We start from the raw sequence: 23,236 nt of genomic DNA, 5'->3' as shown, positions 1-23,236 counted from the left end.
CAAAAAGGGTGTAAATCACATAATGTGATTACAGAATACAAAGTAAGAATAGGAAACAATAAAACAAAATCACTTAACTGGTGTGATTTGACAACTACTATGCTACCACATCTATTCTCGATGAATGCGCTTGGTGACTTATGCTCTAGTCTAACTTCTCCAGAGGTAGCAGCGTTTGGCCAGAAAACAGGTGGTGGCTCACACCTTTAGTCCCAGCACTTAGGCATGTCGATTTCTGTGAATTTGAGGACAGCCTGGTCTAGAAAGTGAGTTCCCTATGCCTCCCAAGTGCTGGGACTAAGACCCAGAGCTACACAGAGAAGTCCTGCCCCCCCAAAACCCAAAAATTAAAAAAAGAGAAGAAAGAAAAAGAAAAGAAAAAAAAAAGAATAAGCTTTTATGGGGTTTCTTGGGATGTTCTCCTCTTCCTATTTCCCCAAATTGCCTGGATACCCATGAAAAACAACAGATCCCATCTCATTCTGTGATTACAGCACGATGCATTAGAATTCCTATGATTAAAGTTTGGGAAGCTGCCCACTAACTTCCCCACGCTTTACTTGGGCACACTTTTGGGAGTTTGCTGAGGTTTCGAAAACATTACAGGACGTCCGTGAGGACCGGCAGGTGGCGCCACGTGATCGTGAGCTGCCGAGGGCGCTCAGAGGCATGAAGACAAGCGGGTCCGCAGCGTTGCTAGGGCCACCCTGTCACCGCCAATCTCCCGGGGAGCGATGTGCAGGAGTAGTGGGCTGGGGCTTCACCAGTATCCCCATTTGATTTTAGGCTACGTGCACCCTAAGCCGCCTCCAGTCGGTTCTGGAGCACCCGGGGTAGGAAGACCGACACGGAGCCCCGTGGAGCCCGCAAAGCCCTGCAGCGAGGACCCGCGGCCTCGAGCCCCAGGGCAGTATTGCAGGGCTGCCAAGCCACGCGCGGGGATCTACTACAGAGACCCCACAGGGAGCGCCGCACCCGCGGAGCGCTCCTTTCCATTGGCCGCCTGGAGGAAGACCACGCCCCTTTCCCTACAGCGCTCATCTTTGACTGGCTCTCGGGCCCGGGATGGCCACGCCCCCTCCCCTCGCATACACAAGAGTCACGCGCCTTTCAGTTGGAAACTTGGCATGCTGAGGAGGACAGTGGCCCTCATCTCCCCGCCCACCTCCCGTGCCATTGGTGCGGCGCGCCGACTGCGACCACGCCCCCATTCCAGCCCCCTGGCTGGGAAGGCGGGCTCCCGCTGTTGATTGGCTGACCGACCTGCCTCTCGCGGGAGCGGCTCGCACTCCCCTCCCTTCCCTCCCTCCTCCCGCGAGCCAGGGGGTTCCTCAGCTGGCTCGGTGCGAGTCAGTGTCATTCAGAGAGGCGGACTGCCGAGTGCTGGGCGCCGACGCGCGGTTGCAGTCCTGCTCGGGCGCCGGTGCCTGCGCTCGCGCCGCCGGGTGGGAAGGATGAAGCCTCAGCTGGAGCAGCCACCCTATGATTGGCTGTGGCGCTTGTGAACCCGAAGTAAAGATGGCGGGCGGGCAGGCAGCCGCCGCACTGCCCACTTGGAAGATGGCGGCGCGCCGCAGCCTCAGTGCCCGCGGCCGGGGGGTCCTGCAGGCAGCAGCGGGCCGGCTGCTGCCGCTGCTACTGCTGAGCTGCTGCTGCGGCGCGGGGCGCTGCGCCGCGGCCGGCGAGAACGAGGAGACTGTGATCATCGGGCTGCGGCTGGAGGACACGAACGACGTGTCGTTCATGGAAGGGGGTGCGCTGCGGGTGAGCGAGCGGACCCGGGTCAAGCTGCGGGTTTACGGGCAGAACATCAACAACGAGACGTGGTCCCGCATCGCCTTCACTGAGCACGAGCGGCGCCGGCACACACCCGGCGAGCGCGGGCTGGGGGGCCCCGCGCCTCCGGAGCCGGACAGCGGCCCCCAGCGCTGCGGCATCCGCACCTCAGACATCATCATCTTGCCCCACATCATTCTCAACCGCCGCACGTCGGGCATCATCGAGATTGAGATCAAACCGCTGCGCAAGATGGAGAAGAGCAAGTCTTATTACCTGTGCACGTCTCTCTCCACGCCCGCACTTGGCGCCGGCAGCTCCGGGGCTGCGAGTGGCGCCGTCGGGGGCAAGGGTGGCGCGGGGGTGGCCGGACTCCCGCCTCCCCCATGGGCCGAGACCACCTGGATCTACCACGACGGCGAGGACACCAAGATGATCGTGGGCGAGGAGAAGAAGTTCCTGCTGCCCTTCTGGCTGCAAGTGATCTTCATCTCGCTGCTGCTGTGCCTGTCAGGCATGTTCAGCGGCCTCAACCTGGGGCTCATGGCTCTGGACCCCATGGAGCTGCGCATCGTGCAAAACTGCGGCACCGAGAAAGAGAAGAATTACGCCAAGCGCATCGAACCGGTGCGCAGGCAGGGCAACTACCTGCTGTGCTCGCTGCTGCTGGGCAACGTGCTGGTCAACACCACGCTCACCATCCTGCTCGACGACATCGCGGGCTCAGGCCTTGTGGCAGTGGTGGTCTCCACCATTGGCATCGTCATCTTCGGGGAGATCGTGCCCCAAGCCATCTGCTCCCGACACGGCCTGGCGGTAGGGGCCAACACCATCTTCCTCACCAAGTTTTTCATGATGATGACCTTCCCTGCTTCTTACCCGGTCAGCAAACTGCTGGACTGCGTCCTGGGCCAGGAGATAGGCACTGTCTATAACCGGGAAAAACTGCTGGAGATGCTCCGGGTCACTGACCCCTATAACGACCTCGTTAAGGAGGAGCTGAACATCATCCAAGGCGCGCTGGAGCTCCGCACCAAGACGGTAGAGGACGTGATGACTCCCCTCCGGGACTGCTTCATGATCACCGGCGAGGCTATCCTGGACTTCAACACCATGTCCGAAATCATGGAGAGCGGCTACACGCGCATCCCAGTGTTCGAGGGAGAGCGGTCCAACATCGTGGACCTGCTCTTTGTCAAAGACTTGGCCTTCGTGGACCCAGATGACTGCACTCCCTTGAAAACCATCACCAAATTTTACAACCACCCCTTGCACTTTGTTTTCAATGACACCAAGTTGGACGCTATGCTGGAAGAATTTAAGAAAGGTGGGCAATTTTGTTTGTTTGCTTTTAGTTGGCTTTTCTCTTTCTGTCTCCATCCTCCTCCCTCCCTGAGTCCTCTACCTCCAGACCAAGCCCCCAGGAGAGTTGACCGGAATTTCTCCTTCTCTTAATTGCACAGTTGAAAGGGTGGCATGGACTTGGGGACGGATTGAACTAGTAAGCGCTTCTAGGTTTGAAAGCCCAAGATTGCCATTACTTTTCCACACCATCAAAGCACAGGCTTTGTAATTTCAGTGCAGGAAACTTGACCCCCTTGGGGCCCCTGGTCTTGAGGGATCAACTTCATTCATTGTCTGGGTTCTGAATAGGTAGGCGAAAGTACAGGCTGCCTCCCAAGCTGCCCTTCCGTGACATCTCATACAGACATTTGGGAGGGATGTAAGCAGCCTTTAAAAACCAGTGTAATCTCTTCCCTCTTCCTTAAACATCCACGTTGACAGTTCAAAGATCGGAAGTGTATGGTGGATTTTGTCCTGGCTGTCTGGCATCCTGCAGAGTAGACTGAGGTCTTTGAGGGCGGAGCAGGGGTAAAGCAAGTACCCTTAGAACCCCCCACTTTATTTGGATGTGGTTTCTCTAGCTGGAAAAGAGGGTTTTGTTTTGTTTAAAGCAAACTTCGTTATTAACATATAACTTGGAAAGACGAGAGCTAAGTTAGCTTGCTATGCAGCTGTGTCTGCCCTGCTTTCTTCACTGGCAGCAGTAAAATTCCCTGAAGCAAGTGTGGTTTGGGTAGAAAGCTTGAACCCGTGACAGTGATGTGAATACCATTCTTAATTATGATTCACTGTTGGTTTTTCTTCAGTTTAAAATGTTCTTTTAATCTCCATTCCCTGATACAGTAACATGAAGTCTGTCTCCAGATCTACTCTCCAGGTTCTAGAATTAACAGAGAAGAGGCCCAGTGGCTCCTGTTGGGGTGCTCACAGCATATCATTTCTTTCATTGTAGTATTGGTCCTCTTATTTTGTCATAAACACGTAAATAGCAACCTTTACTATTATTATTGAGACTTTGCAAGTTTCCAGTAAGTAGCTATTGCTGCTAAAACCAAGGGATGCTGAGTTTTGTCATTGGTGTTTGGCATGCACTGGCATTACAATGTGTGCGCAACCTTGCATGACCCGAAAAACTAAATTCTCATTCTTCACATGGAATTTCCATCACTAATGGGGTCACCACCCTGACAGAAGCCATGTGTACCTGGTGACAGCTCACCGGATGAGATCATTTGAACATACAGTGTGTGTGCTTGTCCTCACTCCCCTTTCTTGGATGAATGGTGTCCTTTCTGGAACAAGACCACATTGCAGTAATTTTCATATAAAAAAAATAGAGCAGAATGTGCTTCAGGGCTTAGTAATTTGCATTTAAAAGCAGGAGGAGACAAAGGAAATGTCCAGTATCTCTAGCTCCGGAGCTTTGTGGTATCGGTTCTCTGCCAAGCTGTTTATTAGAGCACTGGACTAGTGTCATCCTTCCCTCTGCAGCCCAGAAAGATGCCATGAATGCTTCGGGGTGCCCCTGAGGGCCCAGTGTGGGTACAATTTCTTGTGCCCTTGTTTTGTTCAAATTTTTTGCACGTCACCTTGTAGTTGCTAATACTAGGCTGAGTCAGGCATGAGGACGTGTACCTGTGGCTCCAGCTACAAGGGAGGCTGAGACAGGAGGATTGCTTGAGATTAGAGCTCCATATAGGCCTAGTCCTTTAAAACAAAACAAAACAAAACCCAACAACCACTAGTTGTACTCCCTGCTAGAGGCTTTCTTTACTTCTGTGTTTTTTTTTTTTTCTTTTAGAATTTGGTTGTTTACTCCCTACTCCTATTCCTACTCTAAAAATTTTTACATTATTTTGAAATTTGTTATTGGTTGCTTATGCCAGTTTTCTGTGGCTGATGTAATTTTTTAATTTTAATTTTAGGAGCCGTTTCCCCCTCAGAATCACCTCTTCTTGGTACCTCTCTCTTCAGGGTCTGGCCAGGTTTCTATTTTATTGACCCTTTGGAATTCATGACCCCTCCTGCTTCAGGCTTCCAAGTATTGGGGTTTCAGGTGCTCACCTGCAGCCTGGTTCTCAGTACCTTTTGTTTTTGTTTTTGTTTTTTTTGTTTTTTGTTTTTTTTGTTTTTTCGAGACAGGATTTCTCTGTATTGTCTTGGAGTCTGTCCAGGAACTCGCTCTGTAGACCAGGCTGGCCTTGAATTCACAGAGATCCGCCTGCCTCTGCCTCCCAAATGCTGGGATTAAAGGCGTGGGCCACCAATGCCCCGCAAATGGGAGATTTAAACCATGGTGTTAAAAGGGCAGAATGACAGTTTGCTACTTACACAATTCCCTTTGATTTTTAAAAAAAATGAATTTGGCCAATTTAACTTTTTTTATATGTTTTTTAAAAAAATTTAAATTAGTAACAAGCTTGCTTCAAATGTCAATCCCAGCTCTCCCTCCCTCTCCTCCTCCCCCCCGTCCCACCAAACCCCCTAATTCCCACCCAATCCCCACTCTCCAGGGAGGGTGAGGCTCTTCATGGGGGATCTCCAAAGTCTGTCATATCATCTGGGGCAGGGCCCAGGCCCTTCTCCATGTGTTCAGGCTAAGAGAGCATCCCCCTATTTGGGGCTCCCAAAGTCCATTTCTATGCCAGGGATAAATACTGATCTATTACCCAAGGCCCCATAGATTGCCGAGGCCTCCTCACTGACACCCATGTTCAAGGAGTCTGGATCAGTCCCATGCTGGCCTCTCAGCCATCAGTCTGGGGTTCAAGAGCTCCCCCTTGTTCAGGTCAGCTGCTTCTGTGGGTTTCACCTGCCCAGTCTTGACCCCTTTGCTCATCACTCCTCTCTGTCTGCAACTGGGTTCCAGGAGTTCAGTTGAGTGTTTAGCTGTGTTGTCTGCCTCTGCTTCAGTCAACCTCTGGATGAAGGCTCTAGGATGGCATGTAAAGTAGTCATCTATCTCATTATAGGGGAAGGGCTTTTAAGGTAGCCTCTCCACTATTGCTTAGATTGTTAGTTGGGGTCATCCTTGTAGATCTCGGGAAATCTTACTAGTGCCAGATCTCCCCTCAAACATATAATGATTCCCTCTGTTATGGTATCTCTCATCCTGCTCTCCTGTATTCTTCCCCCTACTCAACCTTCCTGCTCCCCCATGTCCTCAATTTAACTTTACAATCACATTAGCTCTTGTTTTTTTTTTTAAATCAAAATTATTTATTTAATTGTATGTGATTGTGTGTGTGCACCAAGTACTTGCAGTGGCCAGAGCTGCCAGTCCTTGGAGCTGGAGCTGTCAGGCTGTGAGCCGCCTGCCCTGTGGTGCTGCAACCCGACTCAGGCCCTCTGCATGGGCAGTGAGGGCTAAGCACTGAGTCATCTCTTTAGCCCTGTTTTTTCTTTAGAAAAAAGTCTATGAAACCACAGTCAACTCTCAAACTTTCAAAAAAAAAGAAAAGAAAAGAAAAAAGAAACACAGAAATCAAAATAATGACATTTATATTTTGATAGCAGTATATTTTGATAAATTAAAAAATATTTTGTATTGGTTTTACCAATTCACAACACTCTTTATACTCTGGAGTAATATATACTATATATACTATATATACTATAAATGTTTTGTAAATATTTGATACACTAACAGAAAGTTATAATTAAATTTACAGGTACTTTTTTTTTTTTTTTTTTTTTTTTTGGTTTTTTGAGACAGAGTTTCTCTGTATTGCTTTGGAGCCTGGCCTGGAACTCTGCTCTGTAGACCAGGCTGGGCTCAAACTCAAGAGATCTGCCTGTCTCTGCCTCCCGAGTGCTGGGATTAAAGGCATGCGCCACCACCATCCGGTTTACAGGTACTTTTTAAGCAGGTATTAATATGTTGTCCAGGTATTAGTTCTTTTTAATGTATGAGAAATAGTTCACCTGACTTTTGTTTCATGGTTTTCTAGTTCAGATATAACTGTTTTTCTAATGTATTGAGGATTGAACTCATGGCCTCTACGGTAGGCAAACCCTTTACCAGTGGGCTTGCCTTCAGCTCTGTGGAGTTGGTTCTCTCCTTTGATCACAGAGGTGGAGCTCAGGGGTCAGGCTTGGCAGCAAGCCCCTTTGTCGGTTGAGCTACCTCCCAGCTCCTGCTATCTCCTGTTTTCTGTGTCTGTGATAAATAACACATGGTGTTTGGGATGCTCTGAAAACTTTCTTCCTCTTCCTTTTACCCTCTTATTCTGTTTCTAAAAAACAGAAAGGAAACAAACACCCCACAATCATCCTTCAACCCCACACTCACTGGTTAGATCATTAACCAAATCTCATTGGAAATTCCCTGCACAGTCGAGCGGGTCTGTCTCTGGTGAAGCTTTTCTTGCCAATGTTGATAATGAGTCTGATTCAGTCTTCACCAAGGTGGTACAAAGAAAAGGCTGGGCGATTGGAAAGAGCTGATGCTGTTGTGAAAGCATCTGTGTGTCTCCTTTCTGATGACTGGGCTTTTAAACTCTGCAAGTAACTCGTGGCCTTGCTGAGTGTGGAAGGTGGCGATGGTGCTGACTTTATAGTTTGATCGCCATGATGGTGATAAAGATGGTTTTGTGCCATTACTGTCTGCCAGGCACAGGGCTGAAGGCCTCTGTGAAGAACCCTGTTGAAATTTCGTGTCTGAATGGAGTGTTATCCCTATGTTACCAATGACAGTTGAGGCTTAGATTGAATGATTTGTCCCAGGTCACGTAGTAATTCACTGATTTGGGGTTTTAACTCATGTCTGTGTGACATCAGAATTAGCTGTTTGTTTTTGTGTTTTGTTTGTTTGTTTATTCCATGTGCTAAGCTATACCTTTAGCTTCAGAACTCACTCTCTTAATCAGTCTCTTATATTAGTTGCAAATGTGATGTTTGCGTTATTTTTTATTTATTTTTACTGTATGTGTGAGTATGTATGGGCACCATGCTCATGCCTGGTGCCCATGGAAGGGGAGTTAAGGATGGCTGTGAGCCACATACTGGGCACTGGGAACTGAACTGGGTTTCCTGTAAGAGCAGCAAGTGCTCCTAAGCACTGAGCCATCTCTTCAGTCCCAGTGTTCATGTCCTAATGAGTGTGAGATTTGGGCGTTTGTCAAAACATTGCTTCAGAGTCTTTTGGACAACAGGTCCCTACATGTGCTAATATGAAATGTGTTTTTGTTGCTTTTAGATTCAATGCTTTGGCGAGAGTGGGTAGAGTTTGGTGGCCACTTTTAAAATATTGTAATATACCAAAGCTTTTGCTTGTATGACCGCAGTACCAAGAAGTTGTTTTTTGCAAGAGTTGCACATCCAGCGCTGGGATTCCCTTGTGGGTATCTAGTACTATGCTTTACTTCAATTTTCTTTTTATTATTTTACGTATAGGAATGTTTTGTCTGCATGTAGGTCTGTGCACACCATACATGCATGCCATGGTGCCCAAGCTGAGCCTCCAGGTGGATGCTGGGAATCTACCCTGGGCCCTTCAAAACAGCGTGTGCTCTTAGCTACTGAGCAGACTCCACCCCCACGACTGTTTCCTAATGGTTAAATTAAGTTCTGTGTCAGCGTGTCACTTGCTTCCTTACCTGTTTCCCTTTGGAGTCCCACATAATCTGTCAAACCCAGTTTTCTGTTTCAGCCCTGATTTTATCTTCATTTTTTGTAGCTGCCATATTAATACTTGGTTGCTAATGGCCCTCCTTTTCAAGCCTCTTATAGCCCCACCTGTGATTTTTATAGTTGCTTATGAATTTAAATAAGAAAATAAGCTCAGTAAGTCACAACAGATGATGATGAGAACTCAAGAAAACTGTCTAAAGCAAAACAATGTAGTGGGAAGAAAAACAGCAGAAAGCTGCTCGTTTGGTACAGAAAGCCTGCCAGGCTCCTCTTTTACTTGTCATTACCTTCTTATCAAAAGATGTGGACTCTAGCCACCCGGTTATCTACACTGAGGTGACTTTGAAGAATTAGTAACCAGTTATTGTTTTTTTTCTTCCTTCCCCCTCCCTCCCTCTATTTTTACCCTCGTTGTGACAATTATATTCCAGTATTGCAGGACTCATGGTTACAGCTATCTAGGACTTGGTGGGGTTCTTTTCTGCCTATAATTTAGTTAGAAACAGGTGGTGGCCAGCTAATGTTCTTCAAAGCAAGGCTGCATGTATAATTCCCATTGAAGACATTAGGTATGGTCTGGAGCGGAAGCTCAGTTGGTATGGTGCTTATCTAGCAAGCACAAAACTCTGGCTTCAGTCCCCAGCACTATATAAGTTGGGCATGTGGCACATATTTGTAGTCTTAGCACCTGGAAGGTGGAGGCAGAAAAGATCAGGAGTTCAAGGCCATCCTTGGCTACATAGCAAATTTGAGTCCAATCTTGGGTATGTGGGACTCTATCCCAAAACAAAAAAAATAAACCCACTAGCGTTCATAATTCTCTGTTCCTGTAGCCCAGTAAGTCTTTCCCTATGACTGTATTAAGAGCTTAGTATAGAAATGTTTTTCCCCTCACCAAATTCGATGTTCTAATTGTCTAGGATGTAGGAGGATGCTTTAAAAAAAGGTGTGAATGGTATCAGAAGGAGTGGATCTGTATATTACATTACTATGATCTTTATTGTGTCTGTGCAGCACCATACATTAAGCCGTTGTAACGTTGCATACCTTTCTAATATAACTGAGAAGTCGGACAGACTAGAATCGGAGTAAGAAGGTGCGCAGCTTGAGGATTTTCTAGTGCAGTGTTTGCAGATGTTTTTACCAGGTGACAGATGTTTTTACCAGATGACAAGACTCATATGGGTCACTAATTAAGGGTAAGTTTCTAGGCCTCACTCAGAGAATTTGTGACTGTAGGCTCTGGGGATGTTGCTAAGCTTTCTCGAGGATGTTCATAGGGGAAGGTCTCTGTGACAAACATAGTTTCTCAACCCCTGAAACAAGAAAAGTAAACCTGGAAAGGAGGGGTGCATTTGGGGCCACGCCCTCAACTCTTGGAACAAGGGGAATAAACTTGGAAAGGAGAGATGTGTTTGGGACCACACCTTCAACCCCTGGAACAAGGAAAGTAACCCCTGGAAAGAAGGGATGCATTTGGGGCCACGTCCTACTACCTAGGCACATCCACAGGACCAGAACTCACATCCCTGAATTGTAGACTGGCATTCTTTCCACACTAAGGGCCAATCCTCCCTTCCCTTATTCAGAGTTAAAGGTTAGCCACATCACTGAGAAGTTGAGTTTCCAGGTTGCCATTGGTTTTTTTATCTTGCGACTTTGATGTCAGTATTTTAGATGTCTCACGCTCAAACAATTGCCAACTGGCATTTTGTTATGTAGATAATAGGTCTGACTGTGCAATCTGATTTTATGTTGTGTTTTACTTTAGCTTAGTTAATAATTGAGGTTTCTCTTTATTATGATCAGAGTGGGAGTGTATTTGGGGCCACGGTTATTGCTTTGTAGATTGTGCAAAGCCGTCAGTTGTTAAATACAAGTACTCCTTTGATTTAGTGACGTCTTTTCTCTTTTCTTGTTACCTGTTTTGCTTTTTAGAGTGGTGAAGGTTGTCTGTGAGGTAGTGATTCCTTGGTTCTTCATTTCTGCTCACAGACATTTCTGTTGAGATGTCCATCGGGGCTGGAGTGTCCCACCGTGGCAGAGCATGCTCCTGAGTGCATTGAAGCTTGGTCCACTTTATGATTATTGTATATACTTTCCTTCCTCCTGCCTCCAGACAGGGTTTCTCTGTGTAGTCCTGGTTGTCCTGGACCACACTCTGTAGACTAGGCTGGACTCGAACTCACAGAGATCCACCTGCCTCTGCCTCCTGAGTGCTAGAATTAAAGGTGTGAGCCACCACCACCGGCTTTCTTCAGATTTTTGAAATGCACAATATAAGACAAATTCTGCTAGAACTCATCTTTGGTTTTTGGGAGCATTTTGTATAAATAGTTCCTAGAGTTGGACAGTGGCTCTCTCTGGGTCCAGTCTGGATAAATCAGGCAAGGACCTTTTTTCTTGGGTTTTGTGGGATTTCCATATAGTGCTGCCCCCACAAAGGGCCTCAGAATCATTTAGGTCCTGAAACATCCCATACTCTTGTGAGGGTCAGTTAATTTTAATGGTTAGGAAATTGTAAACAGATTTTTTTTTTCTGCCTGGTCCCACTGCCATTTAGCCCCAAATAAACACAGAGACTTATATTAAATATAAACGATTTGGCCAATGGCTTAGGCTTCTTACTGGATAACTCTCTCTTAATTATTAACCTATTCCTATTAAACTATATTGGTAAGCCATGAGGCTGTGGCTTACCCATAATCTGGCATGTTACTCCTTTGGCAGCATGGCATCTTCCTGGCCACCTCTGTGTCCTCTCCCCAGAATTCACCTCGTCTCATAGCCCTGCCTATGCTTTCTGCCTGGCTAGTGGCCAATCAGTGCTTTATTCATCAACCAATAAGAGAAACATTTGTATAGAAGGACTCCCCCATCAGGAAATTTAGGTACAATTAAAATGTCATCAACCAGGAAACCTCACAAAACACACGGAGGCAAAATCATATTTTATGTTTTTATTTGCTATTAAATTGTTTTAAAATTTATTTGGTGTTTTACCTGCTTGTATGTCTGTGCCAGGGTGTCAGAAGTCTTGGAACTGGAGTTATAGACAGGCATGAGCTGCCATGTGGGAGCTGGGAACTGAACCAGGGTCCTCTGGAAGAGCAGCCAGTGAATGCTTTTAGCTGCTGAGCCATCTCTCCAGCTCTGAATTGTTTTAAAATTTTAAGAACAATTACATGTTGTGTATAAAGTAGCGTCAAAAGGTGTTTTTTTTAAATATTGTTATATTATTGGCAGTGAACTTTAATTCTATTCTGTTGTTTGGTATACAAAGAATATTTATTAAATTTAAATACATAGAAAGGGATCACTGAGATTGTCTACAATTTGAATTAGATATATGGTATACTACATAGTTACCTATTTTTGTTTTTGTTGAGATGGTGTCTGGCCATGCAACCTAGGCTGGCCTTGAACTTGAAATTCTCCTGCCTTAGCCTCCTGAGTTCTGGGATTATAAATATGCACCACCATGCCCAGCTGCACACAGTTTACTTTAGTATTGTGTTTTCATCCCCCCTTTGTTCAGAACACACAAACAGGAAACCCAAATGCAATGAGCACTGAAGGAGAGCCACCATGAAGTTCTTTTGTTTGGCTTCATGTGTACTGACAATTCTAGAACATCTACATTGAAGGGAATTTGGGGTGGCTGGCTTTGGAACAGGAAGGTAGGGAGCTAACAGCAAGTGACCTTTGTGGAGCATAAGCTGTTAAACCAGGTTAGGTGGAAAAGGACAATGGTAGTGCCAACCACTTTCACCTTTTCGACTTTATTTACTTATCTGTTTATTTACTGACATGAGATTTATTAGTAAACATGGCTGATGGGGTGTGAGACTCAGCACTGTGCTAGCCATCAGGGGCCTGGGATCTGCCCCTTGTCCAGGGGTCACACCTGGGGATTTATATGACCCCACAGCCCTCAGCTTATGCATTGAATAGTGAAGCTTGCTTTTCTGAGATATGCGTCTTCTGCTGGCCAGGGTCCTTGCACTTGGCTCCATACAGAACCTCAGTCACATGCTCCTTGCTCCACAGCTTGGTGCGGATGGACCAAATGACCTGGTCAAGTCGCATAAGTCACATGCCCTGGGGCTTCCCAGTGACACCTACATACCTGTCTGGAGTCAAGGGTGGGCATAACATTGAGATCAGACACATGCACATCCAGTAGAGAACTTCCAGGGTCCCTTAGGGAAGCAGACAAGCAGCAGGGTGTCTATACCTCCAAGGAGGCTCCCCTTTGTAAGCCTTCACTATCCACCCCCCCCCCCCAGGTGCCTGGAGCCTTCCCCTGTTTTGTATTTGTGCTGCCACTGACCATAAATACTGGTGTCTTCACCTCTCACACTTGGTTTCTTCATCCTAATGGACTGTCAGACCCGGGCCAACGATCTTTTTGACTTGGCATGCTGTGCAAAAAATGCCGCTGGTTAACACAGTTAAGAAAAGTAGGCTTCCCCTGCATCAGCTTTGGATGGTAACTTACCTCTTCCATACTAGTAGAAAATGGAGATGTTTTCTAACTCATTCAATATGCAGTAGGAACTAATGTGAGCCCAGCAGGGTGGCGCACACCTGAAATCCTGGTGCTTGGGAGGCGGAGGCAGGAGGATGGTGGTTTCAAGGCCAGCCTGGGAAGCACAGGAAGACCTTATCTCAGAAAAAAAAAAAGTGAAAATAGATATAAATATGTTCCAAACAGGACCTGGATGTTAATGCCTAGTTAGTTATTTTTATATTATGACAGTACTTTATTGATAATTGTATATAGTGGCAAGAACAGATTAAGTTTATGCTATTGTAACAAAATTCCAGAAACTGGGTAATTTGTACATAAAAAAAAATCTAGCCGGGAGGTGGTGGTGCACGCCTTTAATCCCAGCACTCGGGAGGCAGAGGCAGGCGGATCTCTGTGAGTTCCAGGCCAGGCTGGACCGACAGCCTCTAAAATAATACAGAGAAACCCTGTCTCGTAAAACAAAAAAACCAAAAACAAAACAAATCTGTTTTTCCCACTTCTCAAGGCTGGGAAGTGCAAGATCAGGGGTTTGGTGTCTAGTAAAGGCGTTCTTACCTTTACCAGAAAAGTGACAGGGGGAAAAAAAAGCCTTAGGCTAGTTCCCTCCAGCCTGGTGATAAGGGCCTGAGTCATTGTTGAGGCCACCCTCATGACCTGGCCTGCCCTGAGGGCCCCAGCTCTTAGTACCCCCATGGTGGGGATTAAGTTTCAACATGAATTTTGCATGGACCAATTCACAGTAGCAACCCTCAGTCCAGCCTGGAGATTGACAGTAAGGGGTTATCATGGTTGTAAATGTTAGAATCTTGTCAGAGACTAATTGGTGCAGTCCCCCCTTTTATAAAACAGTTTTTCTTTATTTGTTATCCTTATTGGTGCGTGTATATATGTGCCCTGGTGCAAATGTGGCAGTCAGAAAGCTGGTCCTCTCCTCCCACCATGTGGACACTGGGGATTGAACTCAGATGACCTGGTGGCAAGCCCCTTTACCCAACTGGATGTCTCACCAGCCCTCTTCCAATGTGGTTGAGTTCTGGGCCCGCCCTTTTCCGGCTGTTTGCTAACTTGACACACTGACTTCAATTTATTACATGTTCTAATTTCTCTAAATTACAAGTATGAGGATTACAATGCTCACTTTTAACTATAGTTGACAGGAAAGGATAACAAAGAGGAAAAAGTCTACAGCACGTTTTCATAGCTTCTGAAAGCCCTTGAATGTCCCAGCTTTTAATATAAAAGGAAATTCTCAGATTACTCTGATAAAATGGTTTCAGCATTGATTATATCAGAAGTATAAAAACAGTGATGTTAATATAACAAGTTTGCGTCACTTAGAACACTGTGATTGTGACACTTTTGAGAGGCACCCAGGAGCCCTAAAACTGGTCATTTGGGTTGGCAGTTTTGTCTCTGAAATCTTTATTCAGTGATTCAAGAAAAGGAAAGAGTCACGGTGGTCTTCTTATTCTTAAATGTTGTAACATTACCTATGAATGGTGAAATAACACATGGAGACAGGGCATAGAGGGGAACATTAAGGGAATTAGAGATGTCAGCTAATTACAATCATTTAATGATAATTTTGAAGACTGTGTGGGAAATGTAGGGTGATTATTTGTGAGATTATTACAGACTTGTAAAAATACACACATGCCTAGACTAGAAGAGAATGTGAAAAAGGAAAAGAAGTTGGTGGGTGTGGGTGGGGTGATCATAGCTGATCTTTGCAGAAATCTACTTGTTAGCTTTGTACAATGATACAGTTGGAAAAAATTCAGATCTGCTAAGAACGTTATGTGTCCTGACCTTGGAAAAACTCACCTTTGCTCACGCTAAGGAACTCGGCGTTACTTCATTTCCCCTTGGAGCATTTTATTGCTGAAGCAAGTAGTTCTTTTACAAATTTTAAAAACAGGGATGTAGTTTACCCCTTTAAAGCATATGAGCCAGTGAATTTTAGTGTATTCTCAAGGTTATACAACCATCACTACTGTCCTTTCAAAACATTTTTATCCTCCCCTGACAAGAGTTCCTACACCTGGAAGCAGTCCCTCTCCTCTTCCTGTTCCTACAGACTCTGCTCCTACTATCTGTTTTCTGTCTCTGGGTCTCTGCTCCCACTATCTGTTTTCTGTTTCTGGGTCTCTGCTCCTACTATCTGTTTTCTGTCTCTGGGTCTCTGCTCCCACTATCTGTTTTCTGTCTCTGGGTAACCCTATTCTGGACATTACATCTCAATGAAATGCAGCCTCAAGACTGGCTTCTTTTTCTCAGCAGAGCTGTATTCATGGCTCATTCATGATACAGTGTGAATCGACACCTCACTTGTTTTGATGACTCATCTTAAATATTTGGTTCGTTTACTTGTTTTTTGGTCTTTTTGAGACAGGGTTTTACTGTGTAATTAATAGTCCTAGCTGTCCTGGAACTCGCTCTATAGACCAGGCTGGCCTTGAACTCACAAAGACCCTTCTGCTTCTCCTTCCCAAGGGTTGGGATTAAAGGCGTGCATCACCAAGGCTCAGTTCATTTCAAGGATTTAACACATCTTGTTCATGCATTTACCTGTGGATAGACATCTGTGTTTGCAGTTGTTGGTGCGAAGGTTTTTGTGTGGAAGTAGATTTTCCGTTCTCTTGGGTAACTATGAAGGAGTCATGTGGTTACTCAGTGGTTAACTTTTTGAGAAATTCTAAGCTCTTTCCCAAAGTGACTGTCCTGTTTTATATTCTTACCAGCAATGTATGAGGTTCATATCTCTGTATCTTCATACTTGTTACACACAAACACACATACACACACACTTTATAGACATGCTATAGATATGTGAAGTGGTATTTCCTGTGGCTTTGAGCTGCATCTTTGCAGTTGTAAAGATGTTGAACATCTCATCTTGTGTTTACAGCCACCACTATATCTTTGGGATGTCTGTGTAGTTCCTTTGCCCGTTCCTTTATATATATATATATATTGGTTTTTACGAGACAGGGTTTCTCTGTATTGTTTTGGAGGCTGTCGGTCCAGCCTGGCCTCAAACTCACAGAGATCTGCCTGTCTCTGCCTCCTGAGTGCTGGGATTAAAGGCGTGCGCTACCCCCGCCCGGCCTTTATTTATGTTTTTAAATCGTATGATAATGTTTGTGAACATGTGTGTGTGGGTGTATATATGTAAATATAGGGGCTCACAGGGGTCAGCATCAGATCCCCTGGAGCTGGAGTAACTGGTTTTGTCACCTGCTTGACATGGGTGCTGGGAAGTGAACCCCAGCTCTCTTAAGAACTGAGCCATCTCATTTTGAATAGTAAGAGCTCTTTTTATACGTAGTTATCAGATATGTGCTGTGTAGCTATAATCCCATTCTGTGAGTTGTGTTTTTACTTTGGAAAAGGAAAGTCTTCAATGTTAGTAAAGTCAGTTTGTCATTTTTCTTCGGTTATACTTCTGTGTCATGTCTAAAGCATAACTTCCAGATCCACAGTCATGAAGATTTATCTTTGAGTTTTACAGTTTTAGTTCTTACATTCAGATCTTTAATCCATCCTGAGTTAATGTATACAGTGTTAGATAGGGTCCACTTTCATTCTCTTGAGTGTGGGTATCCAGTTGTCACAGTATATTTGTTGAAAAAGACTATTCTTTCTCTCTTGAATTGTCTTGACATCCTGTCAAAAATCAGTGGGCTATAAAAATGAAGGCTTTTTTTTTCCTGAGCCTTAAATTTCTCTACTGATATTTGTAGGCTGATACAACACTTTCTTGGTTCATGTAGCTTTGTAATGAGTTTTTAAATTGGGAATCATGCACCTTTCAATTTTCATGGGTCAGCTGTCCATTTCTTTTTTTCCCCCTTCCTTTTCTTTTTTTTAAAATTAAGTTAGAAAGAAACTTGCTTCACATGTCAATCCCAGCTCCCTCCCCTCCCCAGGTCCCCCAGTCCCCTGTCCAGTCTCCACTCTGATTCCCAGGGAGGGTGAGGCCCTACATGGAGGATCTCCAGAGTCTGTCATTTCATCTAGGGCAGGGTGTAGGCCTTCCCCCAAGAGTCCAGGTTGAGAGAGCATCCCTCTATGTGGGATGGGCAGCCAAAATCCATTTGTACATCAGGGATAAATACTTCCCAAGGCCCCATAGATTACCTAGGCCTGCTCACTGACACCCACATTCAGGAGGTCTGAGTTAGTCCCATGCTTTCCACACAGCCATCAATCTGGGGTCCAACAGCTCCCCCTTGTTTAGGTGGTGGCTGGAGAGACAGCCGTGGGAACCAAACTTTTATTTTTGGTTGTGAGCCTAGCCTTTAACGGCTGAGCCATCTCTCCAGCCCTAGTTGTCCATTTCTATAAAAAAAAAAGTTAGATTTTGGTAGGGATTCCATGCATCTTTAAGTCTGTTTGGAGAGTGTTGTAATATTGAAAATGTCTTCATCCAGGAATAGGGAATGTCTTCTTACTTGTTTAGGTCTTTCTTTTTCTTCAGTGCGTTGTTGGTAGTTTCCATTTGTTAAATTTATTCCTAAGTATTTGATTTGTTTTTTATACTACAGTAATGGAATTCCTTTTTAAATTTTATTTACTAATTGTTCATTGCTGATATAGAGATACAAGTGGTTTTTGTATATTAATCTTATATTCTGCAACCTGTTGTACTTATTAGACAACAAATAGTTCTTAAAATAGAAAAATATTTTTAAAAACACATGAACTCTTGATGTCAGCCTGGTCTACAGAGCAAGTTCCAGGACAGCCAGGGCTACACAGGAAACCCTGTTTGGAAAAACTAAGAAAAAAAAACCAAAACAATAACAAAAAGTAACTGTATGAATTTCTTGGCCTAGAGAGATGGCTCAGTGGTTAAGAGTATTGTTGCTCTTACAGAGGATCTGGGTTTGGTTCCTGGCTCCTGTTTGGAGGCTCACAGCCAGCTATAACTCCACTTCTAAGGGATCTGATATCTCTAGCCTCCTTGAGCACATAGATGCAGGCCAACATTCATACACATAAGCATAGCACCTTTAAAATAGTTTTGAAAACCATCTGCATACCTTGGGATTATCTTATTTACTTGTTTCATTAGCTCTGGGGATGTTGCATAGTTGGTAGAGTAGCATAACATACATGAAATTTTGGGTTCAATCCTGAGCATATATAAAACAGGTGTGTTGGTGATTCTGTAATTCTTGTATTCAGAGCTGTACTGGAGGATCAGAAGTTCAAAGTCATCCTTAGCTACATAGCAAGTTTGAGGCCAGCCTGGGCTGTGTGACTGGCTGGAATTAATATTTGCAGTTTTTGTGGTTTTGCAGCAGTACAGGGATTGTGATAAGTTCAGAAAGCAATCTGGGTAATGTCTAAGTTGTTCGACAGTGCCTTCAGAAGGCCACTCTCCCAGGGTTTTCTTTGCAGGGGCTGGGGAAGGCCAAGCTTTTAGTTAGCACCTTTCAGTGTGCCACCATCAGTTTCCAGGTCACTAGAGAGGAAAATGGATCTCTGCATGCCAGGCTGGTGCTTCCAGAGCGACATCCCAGCCCCCTCCCCTCCCCTCCCCTCCTCTTCTTTCTTCTCTCTTCCTTCTTTCCTTCCTCTCCTCCTTCCGCCCTTCCTTCTTCTCCCTCCCTCCCTCCCCTTTCCTTCTTCCTCTCTTTCTTTTAAATGCTGGTGTGTGCAGAGTGGTAATCTGAGAGGGTCAGTGTTTTCCCATGCATCAAAGACAGCTGAGGGCATCTTGTGATCTTCACTTAAGTGTGCAAAGCCTCAGTTTTTCATTTGCCTGTCTGTGATCATAAAAACAATGTGCTGACTTGACTCAGAGCCTGCATCCGTAGAGTGCCATTTGGGGTTTAGACAGTCCTGAGACTCAGGCAAGACTCGGAACTGTTTGAGCCTATTTTATGACAGAAAATTAAGAAGACAAAGAGAACAATACAACATGTTCTGCCATCTCTTCTAAGGCACGTTTCCTTTTGTCACTGATGGGTGTCCTTGATTTAAAGCTTGTCAGGAATAATGTCTTCTCTATAGAGCTGATTACTGAGCAAAGACCCAGCTTTCCATTGCCCTCTTGCATTGCACGCTGTCACCATCATTGTGTCCTTGAAGACTTGGGATTCTGGGAAACCTACAGTGAAGAGGCCCTCTGCTCTTTGTATGTACGAAATAAAGGGATTTGGGTTTTGGGATTGCATCTGATTTCAAAACATGTTCTCAGATGAACAAATCCAGTTTATTTTGAGTTGTTGGTAGTCTGCCTGGAATACAACTTTTTGATGTGATAGCTCTGATGAAATGAAGGATTGGTGAAGGGTTCAGCTCTAACTAGATGTGTCCTGTAAGCATACAGCTGCAGTCCTGAAGGGGACAGTTGAGATCCTGGGAACCAGTGCTTCTATTGGTCTGTGGAAGGGACAACTGCAAACCCAGTCAAGACTGTGGAAAGAACACAACAGAATAAAAGCTGTGCTCTAGAACCCTGTGCTTGAAGTTTCTAGACTGTCTTATGCTGGCTGCTAAAATAAGACTTTATAACTTTGGTAAGGATCACATAGTTTAGTTCTATAAAATTTTGTATGGTCTCAGATAAACGACATGATTTTTTTTCTGACTCATGTGGAAACTTTCTAATAATTGCAGTCACACCACATAAGACATTTTGATCAGTGTTAAACAACATAGGATGGTGGGTGGTCCCATCAGATTATAGCGGAGTGGAAAAACTCCTGTTGCTGTGTAGGTTGTAAGGTTGAGGTGGAATGCATTAGTTGTGTGTTTGTGGCAATGGTGGTATAGAAGCACCCATTGCACTGCTGTTCATAGGAAAGTATAGCACAGAAAACATACAGTACACGTCTCATCATGAATGGCCATGGTATTGGCTTTTGTATTTATTATGTTTCACTCTTATCATATATTATGTATACCACTCTTTTAGAGTATATTCTTTTTTTCCCCTAAGACAGGGTTTCTTTGTGTAACCCTGACTGTCACAGAACTCAATCTGTAGACCAGCTGGGCTTGGACTCAGAAATCTTCCTGCCTCTGTGGGGATTAAAGGCATGCACCACCACTGCCCAGCTACTACAGTGTATTCTTCCTTGTGAAACAATATAACATAAAGCATTCTGCTGTGTCCTACTGTCAGCCCCTCGTCTCATATTTTCTGCTGCTCCTGATTGCATTATGCTTTCTCCATAACTTTGATTAGATTTGTCCTTTGACAAATTCACACATGTATATAATACATTGTAGCTCTCCACCTCTGCTCCCCACCCTTCTCTCTGTAAGACCTTTTTTTCTTATTTATGTCTTTTATTTTATTTTGTGACCCACTGAGTTTAGCCAGGGTCATCTGTGTGACAGTGGATTTGAAGCTTTTCATTGAAGCCCAGTGGCTTCCATCAGTGACACTCAACTGAAGACAATGCTTGTCCCTCCCCAGAATTCATCAGTAACCAATAGTTTAGCAATGTTTGATTTAATCTTGCTTGTTCATGACTCCAAAAGCAATAGGATATTCTCATTCTCTCTCTCTCTCTCTCTCTCTCTCTCTCTCTCTCTCTCTCTCTCTGTCGCTCTCTCTGTGTATGTGCGCGTGCGTGTGTGTGTGTGTGTGTGTGTGTGTGTGTGTGTTTGCCTCTGTACACACCATATATAGCCATGTTATGTGCTATTCAGGATGTTTGCATAATGACAAAATTGCCTAAGGATGTGATTTTTTTTTTAAGCATGTGTCTCTGTTACAGGACAAGTAAGCTATCACGTAGGTGCCTTTTACTAAAGTCTGTCTTAAAATAATGCAAGATGATAACAAATAGACTTGCTCTCTATTCTGTTAGCTAATTTAAGGAAAACAGGCATTTAAAATTTTTTTTTGGTTTTTCGAGACAGGGTTTCTCTGTATTGTTTTGGAGGCTGTCGGTCCAGCCTGGCCTCGAACTCACAGAGATCCGCCTGCCTCTGCCTCCCGAGTGCTGGGATTAAAGGCGTGCACCAGCACCGCCCAGCGGAAGACAGGCATTTTAGGAAGGGAAATTGATGTTTTCTTTGCTGATAGACAGCATTGTGCTATGTGTATTGCACAAACATTATTTACTCCATTCCTGGATATTTAGAAGTATCTACTAGGTTTGACCTGATTACTGGATGGTGAAGTCCACCAGTTAGTACAGCCCTCCTAGCAGCATCTGTGCCTCCCTCTGGAGCAGGAATGGGCTGTGATGTCTCTCGATGCTGGGGGATGCATTGGTCCTCTGAGAGCCCACAGAGGCAAACATGCTGGCAGAGCAACCTTAAGTGGTTTAAGCTGGCTTAGCTCCCATTAGCTAAATATCCAACAAGTCAGCAGGTCATGCTTGCTCTGTGACCTCAAAAGGCCACTCTCCACGCTAGATATTAGACAAGGTGTGAAGGTTTGCTGTTCTTTCTACAAGTGGCCACAATGTCCTTTTCTTGCATTCATTCACCCAACCTAGTGACTCTAGGCCCAGTCATACTGAATGTTATAAATATTTCCATAAGGGTTATGTGGTCCCACCACCTGTTCAAAGGTAAATGGAGGTATTTCTAGCAGAGTTCTGGATTGTGGGAAGTCATTACCTACTTTTCCTTTTTTTTTATACTAAAAGATTTCTTAAGAAAAATAGCTAGTGCCTTCCTTCTTTTGCTGCAGCTTTAGCTTGAGTTCTTAACAATCTGGCTTCAGACAGTCTTAGCCAATGATGTCACTGGTGTCTTGGTTGTCACCCTCCCCAGCTGTTTGGGCTCCTTCACAGAGGTTGGCAGTAGCTGTGGACCACTCTCTCTCCAGCGTGGCTCTCACAGTGCCTCTGCTCTCCTCCAAACTCTCTCTCCTCCTGAATTTCTCCTCCATTCCTAAGGCAGCCTTTCCTGAGATCTTTGTCCTTGTTGCTCCCTTTCATGGACTTTCTCCATCTCCAGAAGCTTCCTTTGATTCATTTTTAATCTGTAAGCTTTATTGAGTGTTCTAATAAAGAACTGTGGGCCATCCAAAGTTAAATTAGACCCATTTTCTGTTCTGTAATGTGTTATACATATCAATTGATACTGTTTTGTTAGTGATTTGCTTTTGAAATGCTCTTTAATATTGTTGGGCCTTTTTTTTCCCCCAAATTCCCACTGCTACCACCCAGGCCCTTGGAATTCTTTTATTTGTGCCTGCTATGTTCTTTATGCTCCATAAGTGCATTTTATTTTCAAATTAAATTAATGTTGCTTTTTTTCTTCTGTATTTTGCGACAAAGGCTTGCAATGTAGCTCAGGTTGACCTTAAACTAGTGATGTTCTTGCCTCTTCCAAAGGCTGAGATTCATTCGTCTGTTTAAAATGAATTGGTGAGGGTGTTGTGTCGTGCTCCCCCCCCCCATCTCTTCTCCCGGTTCTCTATCTCACAACTTCTGAGATGGTCTCCTTTACTTTGTTTCAGAAAACCTGCCTCAGCCAGGACAACCATTCTTGAATGTAGCGTTGTACCAGACGGTGAAAAGCCTCCTCTCTTTACAGTAATATGACAGTAACTTTTTCAGATACCAAAGTGACAAGCTGAGAAAAGTAATGTAGAGTTGTTGTGGGTCCATGAGGTGCAGAGCCCCCCATCCCCCCTCCTTGCTTTTGTATATGACTCACTGCTGCTGCACCCTGGCCTTCCTGCTATTTTTTTTTTTTTTTTGCCACCTCTACAGATATTCCAGCATGCTCCTTTGGCCTTTGTGGCCACTGCTTGCCTTCCTAGAATGTCCTTGCCTTCGAGACCATTGTGCCTGTCTTCTTTCCTAGGTCAGGTTTTTACTCAGAGGCCACCTTAATAAGACTGTGACATTCCCATGTAAACTTTCAGTCTCTTCCCCCAAACACTTGTCTGTCACTGTTCTTTTTATTTTGTCTCTGTTCACACGAAGACCTGGCATGTAGGGAGGGAATTGTTGAGGGGATGTTAAT

General features: G+C 44.8%; 1 protein-coding gene across 3 annotated transcripts in view; it reads left to right on the top strand.

The window, feature by feature from the left end:
- Positions 1-1,294: 1,294 nt before the first annotated feature.
- The window catches only part of Cnnm2 (cyclin and CBS domain divalent metal cation transport mediator 2), a 130,661-nt gene continuing 108,719 nt past the window's right edge, over positions 1,295-23,236 (top strand). For 2 of the 3 annotated variants that reach the window (XM_005063495.4, XM_005063494.4), the window contains exon 1: positions 1,303-3,103. In XM_005063495.4, coding sequence (XP_005063552.1) covers positions 1,483-3,103 — 1,621 coding nt within the window. In that variant the 5' untranslated portion in view covers positions 1,303-1,482. Of the gene's footprint in view, positions 3,104-23,236 lie in introns of all 3 variants that reach the window. The other variant, XR_002384306.2, reaches the window with a different exon arrangement.

The sequence above is a fragment of the Mesocricetus auratus genome, unplaced genomic scaffold, assembly GCF_017639785.1.
Source record: "Mesocricetus auratus isolate SY011 unplaced genomic scaffold, BCM_Maur_2.0 Super-Scaffold_4256, whole genome shotgun sequence".
NCBI lineage: Eukaryota > Metazoa > Chordata > Mammalia > Rodentia > Cricetidae > Mesocricetus > Mesocricetus auratus.
The sequence above is the reverse complement of the archived record's forward strand: the minus strand, read 5'-3'. Positions and strand labels throughout refer to the sequence as shown.